We start from the raw sequence: 13,749 nt of genomic DNA on the forward strand, positions 1-13,749 counted from the left end.
CGTGGCAGGAGCATCCTCGGCGCGGGGCGGTGGGGCCGGGGCGGGACGGGCAGGGGCAGCCCGCGGTGAGGGGCAGCCCCGGGGACCGGGACTGTGAGGAGGGACGGGCAGCAGCGGGGGCTCGAGCTGTGAGGCGAGGGAGCAGCATCGGAGGGGCCGGGGGGCCAGCCTGGACCAGGGGGCAGCCCAGGTGTGGCTGCGGAGATGTGAAGGAGGTGGTGCAGGGTGGGATGTTTCTGTTGCATCAAGAATCGCGGCGTGTGACCACTCCGAAAATAGGGGATTGGTGCGGTGAGACGTGCCGCGGGGCTCAGGGATTGAGGGAGATGTGCTGACCTCGGGAAGGTCTCCCGAGAGCCCGTGGGAGTGGGTTTGGGTGCCGGGAGGGAGGGAGCATGAAGGAAAACTGCCGGATCTGCGGCCGGGAGCTGTGCGGCAACCAGCGGCGATGGATCTTTCACACGGCGGCCAAGCTGAATCTCCAGGTGCTGCTCTCCCACGTCCTGGGCAGGGAGCTGTGCCGGGACGGCAGGTCCGAGTTCGCCTGCAGCAAGTGTGCCTTCATGCTGGACCGCATCTACAGGTTCGACACCGTCATCGCCCGCATCGAGGCCCTCTCCATCGAGCGCCTGCAGAAGCTGCTGCTGGAGAAGGACCGGCTCAAGTTCTGCATCGCAAGCATGTACCGCAGGAACAACGACGACTCCAGCACGGAGGACAGGGCTGGGGAGGGCACCGTGGACCTTTCCAACCTGCCCGATGCACGGTACGCTGCCCTCCTCCAGGAGGACTTCGCTTACTCCGGGTTTGAGTACTGGATGGATCAGGAGGAGCATGGCCTGGAGCCGCACAGCTGCCACGGCTCCGAGGGGGCCGGGAGCCGCCCGCGGCGCTGCCGGGGCTGTGCTGCCCTGCGCGTGGCCGACGCCGACTACGAGGCCATCTGCAAGGTGCCCCGAAAGGTGGCCAGGAGCATCTCCTGCGGGCTGTCCAGCCGCTGGTCAGCCAGCATGGGCAACGAGGAGTCGTCTGTGTGCGACGTGGCCGAGTCCACCAGCTCCAGGGTGGCTGTGGATGGGGACAGCATGGAGGAAGGCACACCTGCATCCTCTCTCGAGTCTCTGGACACCACTGTGGAGGCCAGCCCCCCGCAGCAGAAGGATGAAGATGCAGATAAGGGGGTGAAAGGGAATGGGAAATGTGACGATTTCTCCGAGGATCGCATGACCCCGAGCTCTTCACTGAGCGGGAACAGGCTGGAGCTGGCCCTCAATTTGATCAAGACTTTGGACTACAAACCCCTTCAGAGCCCCCGAGGCAGCCGACTACCCATTCCTGTGAAGTCCAGCTTGCCCCCTCCCAAGCTCAGCCATGACCTGGCAGATGGCAGTGCTTCTGCTAGCTTAGCATGTGCTAGTTCTGCCTTCCTGAACACAGACAGAAAATCGTTTTCCAGAGCTCCTTTGGGCCTTCCCCTGGAAATTGCAGAGCTGCAGGAGCTGTGGGATGACCTCTGTGAGGATTATATGCCACTGCGGGTACAGGTAGAGGTCACAGTGCCGCCCTTCCATTGAGCATTGTCCTCATGGTCCAGTGCTGAGCCCACTGGGGATTCTTCAGTGCTGAGATAATGCAGACAGCCACGTGTGGCTGATCAGGGGCTAAGAATAGGCAACTCGGTCCTTTTTAGGTGTGCTGCCTCTCTCCTCAGTCATTCTCTTGTCTCCTGTTTCCTCCCAGTGTTCTGGGAAATGAACCTCCCCCCCTCCCTGGCAAAGCACCCTCCTAGGTTGGTCTAAGCTCTTTGTCATTTTCCTGCTGAGAAAACACCAGTTTCACTTCATCTTTAAGCTTAAAGTCGTCGTGGCTTTTATCCACAACTGAAGGGAGTATTTTAAGCTTCTGGGCATGTGTTTTCCAGCAGGTGTGTTTTCTTTGTGCCTGAGTAATGGTTGGAGCGTGGGGAACACCTGCCTCCAGCCCTGCCTCTGCAGGTCAGGCCTCAGACCTGCCGAACGTGCAGAGCCACCCAGGCAGCTGTGGCGTGTGCCCTGAGGACAGGGTGTTTTCCTTGCAGGTGGATTTGTGCCATAGGATTACTTTAGGGTTGGTATTCAAGATAATTGGTTTATTTTCTGATCCTTTGAAAAGATCTATCAATTAGTGGCAGGTGTTGCTGAGAGGGAATGAAAGCTCCTGCTTTTGGGATGCTGTTATCTCTCTTGATAACAGTCCTAGTTCCAGGTTGCCTCTGTTTCGCTGGCTTTAATGAAATGTCCTTTAGTATGCAGTCAAAAAGCCAAACTCTCTTCTTTACCACGTCCGGTAATGAATAGAAGGCTTCAGTCAGGTTCAATTCTGGAACATCCGAGTCAGCCTAATTGCATTCCCATTAGCAGCCTTAGTGCTGCCTGATGCTGTAGGTAGCCCGGGGGATTAGGAAAATGCTCCTTTATTACTATGGCAACTGTGGCAGTGCTGAATTGCTCCTGCTCTTTAGCCGGCGGCTTGCTGTCCCATCTGCTCGGGCGTTTCCCGGAGCTGTGCGCTTTTTTCCATAAAAGCCTGCTCGAGAAACGATGCTAGGGAGGAACGTAGGAAAATCAGTTTTCATCTGGAGCACAAAGGCATCACAGCTGAGGATGTGAACCAGAGCATCGTGTCTCATTTGCCGATGGTTCTCTCTGCTTGGGGTGTGTTTGCAGGGTAAAAATGGGCTTTCTTTGAGCGGCGTGGTGTGTTTACAGGTCAGCTTTGTGTCATGCATGGCCATCCTCTTCTAGGAACTGTGTTTTGAGGAGTTTCTGCAGCCTCTGCCATCCGAGCGGCCCTGCCAGGATTTTATCCTGCGGGATTTTTTACTGCCGTGACAGCAGCAGCTCTTCAGCGCAGGGTCTGGCTGAAGGGGGAAGGGCTTAATCCTTCGGATGGTTTTAAGAGCGAAAATGGGAAGGCAGATGCAGCTAGTAGGCTGAATACTTCTTGCACAAATGATTTTTCTTTCGGTTTGTAAAAGCAACACCCTTCCTGTAAGTCAGGTGCTGCTGCTGTCTGGCGATTCCTGTGCATAAATGTGAGGAATATCTAGAATATAGAGGACCACAGTTCTCTTGCTGCTTTTGCAGTTCTTTAATTTTATGGAGCATTCTGGTGTCAGGGCATGTGACCTTGTAGGTACCGTCTGCCCGGGCGTTTTCTTGAGCCAGCAATTCCTCCCCTTCCCACCACAGCCCCAGGGAGGTGGCACCGAACGGAGCCTTTTGTGAGACACTCCCGCAGTGCCCTGCTGACAGCCAGGCTCTGCCCCACTGTGCTGGGCAGTCTGAGCTTGGCAGGCTCAGAGAGTGCCGTGATTATTATTTTTTAAAGTGTCTGTTGGGGTCAGTGTGTGCTGGGGCTGCTGCGGCTGTGCTGAGGAGAGGTTGGCAGTAAAATGCTGATGTTGGAGAAGTCGACATGGCTGCAGGGAGGCACAAGGGAGGCAGCTTGGGCTATGGAACTTTGGACTCTAGAGCTGACTCTGCATTTCTCCTCCCTGCTCTTAGCTCTTTCCAGGTTTTCAGCCCTTTTTTTTTTCCTTTCTTTTATTTTTTTTTAAATGTGAAAATTGAGGAAATGTATTTTCCTTTTCCCCCTCTGTTTTAATCAACCTTATTTCAAAATAGCTGCTGTGACTGATTCCAGCAGCTCTCCCTGTCTCATCCAAAGCCTTCTGGCAGAGAAATTTTGTAATCACCATGACTGTAAGTGTTCACTGAAATCCTAACTGAACATCAGGGTAAAGGGAAGTGTTACCTCTGTCTGTGAGAGGCAGTGCACAGATCTGAGGGAGCTCCCCTGTGCTGATGGCTTCCCCACAGACAGCATTTCTGTGGCCACTGAGGATGAGGATTCAGCCTGACAGGGCTAATTGGAACTGACTGTTCTGGCTGTGCTGCACTGCCTGGAGCTGGTGCTCGTGTGTGTGCTCCAAAAAGCCCTGCCACATTTCCACAGTCTCTGTGCTGCATCCCTGCAGCCCTTTCCAGGGCTCCCATCTAGAGCAGTCACCAGTGCAGTCAGTCTTGTGTCACTGATAATATTCAGGAATACTGAAGGAGCCCTGTGAGGCTACAGAGGGTGCTGGGATGGAGTGCTGCCCTAAGGAGTTAACTCACTGGGCGGGGGCCAGCAACATTGTAAGGAGGGATGACAAGGGATTAGTGTTGTGCTCAGCCAGCTCTGGCAGGCCACGTGTCACAAAGCAGGCTGTTTACATTCCCAATAAATGGGTATGTATCATGAAAAAAAAAATCTCAGCTGTGGCGCTGAATTTGCTCCTGTTTGAGGATCTGCAAGGAATTGTACACGGTGTGGGTGCTGGAGCACGGGAAGTGGTGAAAGGGAGCCCAGAAAATCACAGTGGAGGGGTTCAGAGCAGGGGGTGATTGCCAGCTGGTGGGAAGGATTGAAGGTTGTAGGCTTGATAAAGACACAGGAGCTCAGCAGAACATGGGGACCATTTCAGTGTGGGTTTTGAAGCTTTTTTAAAATGCCAGCAGGGCACTTGGGAAGGAGAGCAGGTTTCAGGGATATGGCTTGGGTGTGGGGAGAAAGATCCATCATTAGCCCACAGACAGTGGTTAGAGCTAAACAAGCTGCTGGGCTCATGGTGCAGCAGTGAGGGGAGGCAGGGAGCCCATTCAGAATGGTGCCCATTCTTGTGGCACCAGGGCACTTGTGGCAGATGAGGCAGAGAGCTGCCAGGTGCCAGCCTGCCACCCTGGTGAAGGGACACACAAGCAGAATGATGTCTCAGAGCCAGTTAGAAAAGCACAGGGGGTGTTTTTAAAACCCGTGCTGCAGGGTCTGTGACGGCTGACAGCTGAGGAGAAGAAGGCAGTGCAGGAGTTGAGCCATTCTCTGATTTTTCACCGTTTTTCTCCTTTCAGGATTTGCAGGATGACCGGCAGCAGGCAGCTCCAGGCAGTGCTGCAGCAGGGGAGCACGTGGCCGATGTGCGTGCAGCAGAGCTGCAGGGCAAACTCCAGCACTTTGAAGCTGCCAACAAGGTATTTCTTCATGCAGAGCACATCCAGTGCTGTGAGTCTGATGTTGTTAGTGTCAGGCTGCCTCCTGGCCTGGCTGGAGGCAAGTACCTGCACATCTCTCCCACCAAGGGTGTGTGGTTCTCAGTGCTATTGTCTGTCACATTCAATTAAAAGCATTTGCTTTCTTTTTTCTGTGGCTGAGCTGTGTAAATTTTCCATATTTAATTTTTCAAATAATTAATTTGAAGGAACTTTCCACTTGCCTGGTGAGCTTTCCAGGAGCTGGTGAAGGAGATGCACAGGGCTGTTTCCCTGTCTCTTGGATTTGCATGGGCTGAGCCTGGTGTAGGAGAGAGGGAGTCCTGGTTTCATTTCTGTTTGAATACTTGGGAAATAAACATGTATCTGAGTTCTCTTGAAGCAGATCAATAGTAACACATGTTCAGAAGGGTATATGTTCTTAATTATGCTCCTGAACTCTAAGGTAAATTATATCCTCTGGAAAAACAGGTTAAATGTGGGAAAAAAAATTATGATGGAATATTTATTTAAATCTGGGGATGACCATAAGGTGCTGCAGCTGCCTGGACTGCAGAGTTTGATGGAAATGGAGACCCAGGGCCCAGTAAATGCAGTTAGAAGTGCTTAAACAGGTTAGGGGGAGTGTCTCAGGGAAGAGATAACAGGGCAGGTGTGTCAACGGATGAACAACAGGAGGAAATTATGTGGCAGCACCAGCTCCAGAAGTTGAGTCCTGAGTAGCTTTATAGGAGGAGGTGGAGAAAGAGGTATATCATCCAACTTTGAGAATGCCAACAGGCAGCATGTTTAAAAATGCTAATAAGCACTTGTTTAACTGCACAGCATATCCTCTGTCATGAGCTTTATGGTGAAAGCAGCAAACTGTCTTGAAAGTGAGTGGGTTGTGTTCTCTTTAGGGTGAGAGTGTCAAAGGGAAAGATTTCTCAGGTTGTAAACCAGCCGTGGAGACTGGTGAGAGGTTGCTGGCAGTGGCCAGGGTCTTTTGTGCTGAAACCAGAACTTAATGCTGAATAAGCCAAACCACTGATTTGATCAGTGAATGTGTAGCTTCTTCATGCTGATATTTTTCTGTCAGATTTTTGGGAGGATTTTGGGCTGAAGCAGCCCCTTTCCTTTTGAGTAAAGAGAAACAAATGGTAGAAACTGGGAGGGAGGGCTGCAGGGCAGCCTGAGAGAGACTCTCCTGGGGCATGTGGGAGGCAGTATGGTCTGTGAACCCAAGCCTGGAACCTCTGCCCTGCACCTGAGGGAGCAGAAGCACTGCTGTGAGTCCCGTGAAGGGCCTTTGTATTTACTCACCGGTCTCCACCCAGCTCCAGCGGTGTTTACAGACTCTAGAGGGAGCCACGTTGATCTCGATGTGGTCAACACCAGGGCTGTGTGGAGTAAGGAGTGGAGGGAATCTTAAGGGTGTTTACATAGAGCATTAAGCAGGATTAAATAAACCCAACCTATTTCTGTCTTCAGTTGCTACAGGAAAAGCTGAATGAATTGAATTTTGAATTAAAATCTGTTCAAGAAACATCCCAAAGGCAAGATCGTACGATTCAGAGTCTGAACGAGGTCCTGAAGAGCAAAGAGAGTAAGGTAATAGTTCAGGGTGGGCAGGGTGGTGCTCACAAAAACAGGGAACTGTGCTCTAGCCCTGTGGGCAGTGGCTGAAAAGGAATGCTTGAGCCACTGCTTGGCATCCTGCATCTCAGTAAATTATTTCTTGCAAAACCTCTTTCACGTGGTGCTGAGGTGTCATAATCCAGGCTGGAGGCTTGGGATGGGAGAGTTTGGGCTTGGTTTGCCACTGACTGGGCTTCCTGTGCTTGGGCTCAGACAGAGGAGCTGTACCACATCATTGAAGGGCAGAATGAGACCATGGCCAAGCTGCGGGACATGTTACACAGAAACCATCTGGGACAGCTGCAGGTACATCCTGGAAAGGTTTCATTCTGCAGGGATCCTGGTTTTTAATCCCTCATGTGAAGAGAATCTCTTGAGTTTCTCTGAACCCTGCTTTTTGGTAGGTGTCAGAGAGCCCACTGTCACCCCAGGAGCAGCAAATGTCACCGCTCGATCTTCAGAACGCACTTTTCTGCACCAAACTGGAGGTGCAGAAACTGAAGAGAGCTCAGCGCCACAAAGAGCATCAGCTGGCTGAAGCCAAGAGAGCAACCCAGCTCCTGGAGACCACGGTCCATGAGGAAGAGCAGCAGAAAGAGGCAACCTGGAAACACAATCAGGTATGACAGGCACTTAGCCTGGAAGTTCCTGGGTTGACACGACTAAGAAGCACTGAGGTGGTCAGTACTCTGCTCTTGTTCATCATTTCTGCTGACAGCAGCCTGGGCACTCTTGCCTAACCCCTTGTCACATGTGGCAGGGAGAATTCTCCAGCCTCCTCAGTGTCATAGCTGAGGATTAAGAATCAGCAAAGCCCCTTGATAGAGGGTATGTTGTCACTTGTACATCACTGGCTGGTGCAAATGTCCCATCTCTTTTTGTGATGTTCATGTCTCCTGCTGCACAGCTTAGCTGTGATTGACTAAAGCTCTGCCTGTGGCCAGACCAAGGGGTTTAGATGGATGGATACCCTGGGCAATGAAATAAATTCAAACACTATGGCAGCGTGTTTTGAGTTGTTAAAGTTGTAGCATTGCAGATAGCTGTTCCCACAGCCCTTCCTCAGACTGGCCTACTGTTTATGGTTGTGTTGAAGACTGAATTCCAACAGGTATTTGCCTTTTCCTTGCAGGAGCTGCGTGCTGTGGTACAGCAGCTGCAGGCAGAGCTTCAGGACAAGGCTCAGCAGCTGCAGACTTTGGAGTGGGAGAAGAGCCGTGAGCTGCAGGCCCAGGAGCAGAGAGTTCAGCGTTTGACTCAGCAGCTGGCTCACAAGGAGCAGCTTCTGCAGGTGAGATCAGCAGAAAGATCTGACTGAGCATAATTAAATGGAGTCCCTGATCCTGCTTTGGTATTTGGCCATGCAAAAGTCTGTCTGTAGCTTTCATGCATGTCCTTTGAAGAAAAAAAAGGAAGGAGAGGCTTCTGGGCCCCCAAGGTGAGGAATAAGGCACAGGTATCCACGTACCTCAGCCCACAGCAGTGCCTGGTGATCCCTGGCAGGGCTAGTTAGCCATTCCCAGGTGCTGGGACTGTCACCCTTTAATGTGGAGGCTAGAGCAAGCATTGGGTGGAGGTAGATATCCCTGTGTGCTGCTCTTGGGGGTGGAGGAGGTTTCTGTACTGTCAGTTGTACTAGGGGCTGCGTGTGTGATCTCTAGGAGTCCAGGGAGCTTCTGCAATGCCAGCAAAGCCTGGAAAAGAGCCCTGCAGCCATGAATGCCATGTTGGAGAAACTGCAGCAGCGTGTCAGTGACAGGGATGCTGCTCTGGAGGTGAGCACATGTTGTAGGCAATGTTTCAGCTGTCCCTGAGGCTCAGCCTTTGGGTTGCCATCAGCCCCAGGCTGACCCTATCTTCTGCATGCTCTTCATGGCTCATCCTTTGGGAGGAGTCCCCCTGGCAGGGGGAGCTGAAGTCCAACATGCAGAGAGTGCTGGCTGCAGAGCCTTGTCACCCCGTTCTGAATGCTCCCCTGTGTCACACAGCGAGCAGTAGATGAGAAGTTCTGTGCCCTGGAGAAGAAGGAGCAGGAGCTGCAGCAGCTGCGTGTGTCCATGCGGGAGCGCGGCAGCGACCTGGAGAGGCTGCGTAGTGTCCTCTGCAGCAACGAGGCCACCATCCACGTGAGTGCTGGGACTGGGCACAGCCAGCATGGCTGTGGGGACGTGGTGTTAGACACACCTTCCTGTGGATGCTCTGGGGACAGTGTCTGCAGGTGTTTGGCTTTCTCTGGCCTTGTGTGTGGGGCAAGTTCCTCAGGCACTCTTGTTTCTGGGCTCGGCATAGAGGCCACCTGGAGCAGATGGGTGAATCTGTGTGACTCTGCTAGCAGTAGAGAGAGTACTTCCAGTTTTGCTTAATTTGGAATTAAGTTTGTGTCCCTGCTTGAGCTGCTTCTGTTATGATACTCAGAGTCTGGAGAGCCTCCTGAAAGCCAAAACCCTGGAACTGGAGCAGGTCTCAGCAACCTGCCAAAACCTCCGCTGGCTCAAAGAGGAGATTGAGGCCAAATCTGGCAGCAGGCAGAAGGAGCAGGAGGGGATCATCCAACAGCTGCAGACCTGCCTGCATGACAGGAACAAGGAAGTGGAGGTAAGGCCTTAGCTGGGCTTCCTGAGCCTTCAGCCATAGAGAGGCTGCCTGCCTCACCTGAAGCTGTGCTCAGCGTTTGGAGGCTGGCTGCTTCTGGCACTTGAACATAGCTGTGCCTGCTGACACTGCTCCCTGAGCTGCACCCAGGCTGGAGAGTCCTTGAACAACTTCCAGTCTCACTCCTTTCCTCCCCCTTGCTCAGGAGCTTACAGCAACTCTGCTGTGCAAGCTGGGCCCCGGGCAGAGTGAGGTGGCAGAGGAGCTGTGCCTGCGGCTCCAGCACAAGGAGAAGATGCTGCAGGATCTCCTCAGTGACCGGAACCGTCAAGCCATGGAGCACGATGCTGAAATTCGGGAGCTGCTGCAGGCTCTGAGCACCAAGGAGCAGCAGAGCAGAGTGAGTTTTGTGCAGTGCCACAGTGGGAGGCTGAGGTGGGTGGCACTGAGTTCTGTTAAGCAAAGAGAAGCCCTGGAGTGGACTGGGAGAAACGGAGGAGTTTGTTCCTCTGTATGTGAGAGGCTGGTGAGCAGAGAGGGGAGGGCTGCACTGGAGTGGGTGTGAGGGGCCAGGAGCAGTAACTGCCACCCTGGTTTGCAGAGCACTTGGAGTCTCCAGTGACAGATGAATATTGAGATAGTTTCCCTTAGTCTCCAAGGAAGAAGAGGGACCAGGACCCTACTCTATCATGGCCCTGTCCCTAATTTTGCCCTTCGATCAGGTGGCTGCAGAGAAGATGGCACAGGCTTTGGCTGAAAGGAGCCGTGAGCTACAACTGCTGCGCCAGCACGTGTTGGGGAAGGACCCTGTTGGGACCCAGTCAGCTGGTGCCAGGCCATTGAAGCAGGACAAACAACCCATACAAGTAAGAGTCATGCACTGTGTTTCTCTGCCTGTGGCCTTGGGGCTTCAGAAAGAACTGATTATTAGAGAAAGAAATAGGAGAAAGAAGAGCACCACAGAGAATGATAGAAATGGAAGTGGGATTACCAAAAAGACTTCCTATAGGAGGAGAAGAAACTGAGGAGCAGGAATGCTGTTCTGATATTGATTTCACCAGCCTTTGTCACTCAGTGTCTCTTTTTGTTTTGATGGAGCAGTAATTGAATCCCTGGGGCACATGAGAGTATGAAAGACATCCACCCTTTGACCTTGTAGCATTGACCCACTCCTTCCTTGGGCTGGGCTGCCTTGCTGTATTGTAATCCCCTCCCTGACATTGTCACATTCTGGAGGGGACAAGAGAGCTAAATTTAGGTCTCACTAATTCTTGGCAGAGCCTGCTGGCTGTTTGCTGTCTCTTCCACAATTGGAGTTGGTATTTTTAAAGCAGCTTTGCTAAACCCCCCCTTGAGGCTGAACACAGCTCCAAGGCTGCATATGCTGTGGCTCCTACTTGAGCAGCTGTTAATGGTTTATTGGTGAGCTGACATGTTGAATGTTTTTAAGCAGCTGTAAACAGGTTTCTATTCCCAGCTCTAGAGACCTCCAGGGATGTGTTTTCCTTCCTGCATGGTCTCTTTGGGCCACATCTGAGATAAAGATGAGTCTCAGTTTAAAGAGGGTCTTGCTGCAATTGAGTGAAACCTGTTTAATCTTTACTGTGAAGACACTTGCTGCCAGCAGCTTCGCAGTGCCAAATAAAACAAGGCCAGTGCCTCTTCCCCACAAGTACAACTTCTGGGTGCAATTCGCTTGTTCCTGCTGCCGGGCTACATCCCCTTCATGTTTTTTTCACATTTTAGAGGTGTCCACAGAACAGCCAGCAGCTTTGCTGTAGTCCTGGAATTCTGGGGAAGCTGTGTGTTCCCCATGCAAATGCAAACCTGCAGACTTCTATGTTTTCAGGAGATACTGCGAAGAGCTTATGGAGCTACAGTCATTGCTGGATCCCCACAGGAAGACAGCAGCTGCAGGACAGAGGGAGGTGAGTGTGGGACAGCTTATTTTGAGGTTCCCAAATATGACCAGGGCTTTCTGCTGTAGGGAAAACATGATGACATAAAATTATGGAAGAGTAGAGAACTTTGAACAAGAGAATTTTGAAATAAAGCTCTGCCTCTCTTCTGGGTGATGTCTGAGAATGGGAGTAAGGGAAAAAGAAAGGCTGCTGTTGGGTTTGAGGTGAGGTGTTTCTTCTCAACATCTGATGCTGTCCACTGGAGAGTTTTTGACTTTGTTTCAGGCTGAGCTGAGACAGGTGCGTAACTGTTCTGGGTGTTGCCTTGGGACCAGGACACGTGAACTTTGCTAGGGGTAGGACAGCAGACCTGTGATGTTGCTTTTGGCTGCTGTTGAAAGATCAAGCAAGGAAGAAGAGCATTTACTGAGAAAAAGTATGATAGGGAGCACAAGCATCAGGGCCAGACAGGGATTGTGTGTGATCCTGGGGTCTGAACTGCACATGGTGTTCCTGCAGTAACCAAGTTGTCTTTGCAGTTACAATGTCAGCAGCAGAACTGGAGAAGGATCTTGTCAGTGCCAAAGAGGAGCTGGAGCTAATGGCAAAGAAGGAAAGGGAAAGCAGGGTGAGCTTGTGATGGAGCCTGTGCTGATCTCCCTTGCTTTTGGGAGACCTTAGGGCTGCCCCTCACTGGAGGTTTTGGACCCTGCTCTTGTGAGGGTACCTGCAGTGAGAAGTGGAGGGCAGTGTCCTGCAGGGGGGTGTTGGCTTTCAGAGGGCTCTGACGGGCTGCTCTCCCCTCCGCTCTCCCCTCTGCAGCGGGAGCTCACTGCTCTCCAGTCTGTCGTGGCCACACAGGAGGAGGAGCTGCAGGTGCAAGCCTCAGATATTGAGTCCCTGACCAGAACCATCCAGATGAAAGAGGACCTCATCAAGGTGAGATGCTGTGCTAGGCTGGGGGAGTTCCACCTGGCTATGCTGCAGAGGAGTCTTTGTTCCCCACATCCTCGGAGCAGTGTAGCTGGCTATACAGATGCTATTGCTGCTGGTTTGCCTACAACTCTCTGGGTTCCTTTGGCCAGAAGGCAAAGGCCCCAAACCCCCAGACTGTTCTTATTTGGTGTTTTGCTCTTTCTGTACCAAACACCCTCCTTCAAGTCCTTTCATCAGAATGCACCTTTTTGTGTCCCCTCTTGCTTCTTACTGAACACTTTGGTCTGTACCTAATCCACTCTCAGTGCTTTGGCATTTTTTCCTCAGAAGACCCGGATCTTTCCAAACACTGGAAACTTCTGGCAGTGCATTCCAGGGAGGTTTGCAAAGGTCCAGCTGTCTTTGTTACTGATCCCTTCCTCACTGAGCTCTCCTGCTGTTTGTTGGGTTTCAGGATCTGCAGATGCAGCTGGTGGATCCTGAAGAAATTCCAGCCATGGAAAGGCTGACACAAGAAGTGCTGGTGCTTCGGGAGAAAGTGGCCGTAGCAGAGTCCCAAGGACAGGAGGCTACTGGAAACAGAAGGCAACAGGTAGTGTGCCAATGGGGCAAGATTGGATGTGTTTGTGTTTCTGCTGGCACTCAGTTATGAGGCTTTGTTTTCAGCCTTTAGATAGGCCAGGATGTGCTTGTTCTTGGAAGCTGGCCATGTGTGGTTGTGGGAATACAGAGAAGATCAACTTTCTTTAGCACTTGTCCAAAGAGCAGAGGCTTTTGGGAGTCCAGGGATGACATGAACCAACTTGGACATAAGCAGCAGAGGAAAGGGAGCCCCCAGTTTGTCAGGGACAGCTACATAACCTCCTTTGATTTCTGTCTAAGAGCTGCACCTTGTCTCTTCTCTCGAAGCAGTTGTTACTGATGCTGGAAGGACTGGTGGCTGAGAGGAATCGGTTAAATGAGGCTCTCCAGGCAGAGAGGCAGCTCTATGGCAGCCTGGTGAAGTTCCACACACACCCAGACAGGTAAGTGAGGCTGCCTTGGCTCTGCCAGGACAAGCATGGCTGGTCCAGTGGGGCAATCCCTGAAGCAGGGATCCCTCTGCAAGTCTGAGAGTTTTCAGTGGAGGGAGAGGGAGTCTAGGCAAAGGATCAGCCAAATGCCTCTTTGAGAGTCCAAGTTTTAGGCTGCCTTTTTTCACTGTGAAGAAGCTGCAGTGCCCAACTTTAATAGCTCCTTAAATTCCCCCCTTGCCATGAGATTTCCATCTCTGTTCCTGGGCTCATCTTTTCCCAGCTCAGTTTCCCACCCACACTTGGCCACCTTTCAGAGATTGCTGTCAAATTCTCAACCAACTGTTGGGTTGATAAGGATCCCTCTAGGTGCTTATCCAGGCACTCGCCTGTCCCCTGGTTTAATCCCCTGCCCTTCACAGGGCTGCAGCCTCTGGGATATTTGAGCTACCTGATAGCAAGGGAGCACATAAGTGGAGTGCTTGGGAAAGTACTGCGGAACAGCTGTGACTCCGAGGGCCCTGCCGCGGGCTGGGGCCTTTTTTGGGGGTGGCTGCGCTCTGGGGAGGTCGGAGGTGAGGCAGGAGGTGGCGGAGCCCCGGGGCTGTGCCTGGCTCGGTG

At 52.2% G+C, this 13,749-nt stretch overlaps 1 protein-coding gene across 10 annotated transcripts in view; it reads left to right on the forward strand.

Annotated features, from left to right (window-relative positions):
- Positions 1-13,749, forward strand: part of PDE4DIP (phosphodiesterase 4D interacting protein) — a 36,231-nt gene that overhangs the window by 11,148 nt on the left and 11,334 nt on the right. For 4 of the 10 annotated variants that reach the window (XM_064427492.1, XM_064427498.1, XM_064427497.1 and 1 more), the window contains 15 exons: positions 4,932-5,051; positions 6,540-6,659; positions 6,900-6,992; positions 7,091-7,306; positions 7,819-7,977; positions 8,348-8,461; positions 8,675-8,812; positions 9,102-9,281; positions 9,484-9,678; positions 10,001-10,144; positions 11,128-11,206; positions 11,719-11,807; positions 12,002-12,118; positions 12,570-12,707; positions 13,025-13,140. In XM_064427492.1, the coding sequence (XP_064283562.1) occupies positions 4,932-5,051; positions 6,540-6,659; positions 6,900-6,992; positions 7,091-7,306; positions 7,819-7,977; positions 8,348-8,461; positions 8,675-8,812; positions 9,102-9,281; positions 9,484-9,678; positions 10,001-10,144; positions 11,128-11,206; positions 11,719-11,807; positions 12,002-12,118; positions 12,570-12,707; positions 13,025-13,140 (2,018 nt within the window). Of the gene's footprint in view, positions 1-23; positions 1,545-4,931; positions 5,052-6,539; positions 6,660-6,899; positions 6,993-7,090; positions 7,307-7,818; positions 7,978-8,347; positions 8,462-8,674; positions 8,813-9,101; positions 9,282-9,483; positions 9,679-10,000; positions 10,145-11,127; positions 11,207-11,718; positions 11,808-12,001; positions 12,119-12,569; positions 12,708-13,024; positions 13,141-13,749 lie in introns of those variants that run through there. The other 6 variants (XM_064427491.1, XM_064427493.1, XM_064427495.1 and 3 more) reach the window with 5 other exon arrangements.

The sequence above is a fragment of the Passer domesticus genome, chromosome 7 (assembly GCF_036417665.1).
Source record: "Passer domesticus isolate bPasDom1 chromosome 7, bPasDom1.hap1, whole genome shotgun sequence".
Lineage (NCBI taxonomy): Eukaryota > Metazoa > Chordata > Aves > Passeriformes > Passeridae > Passer > Passer domesticus.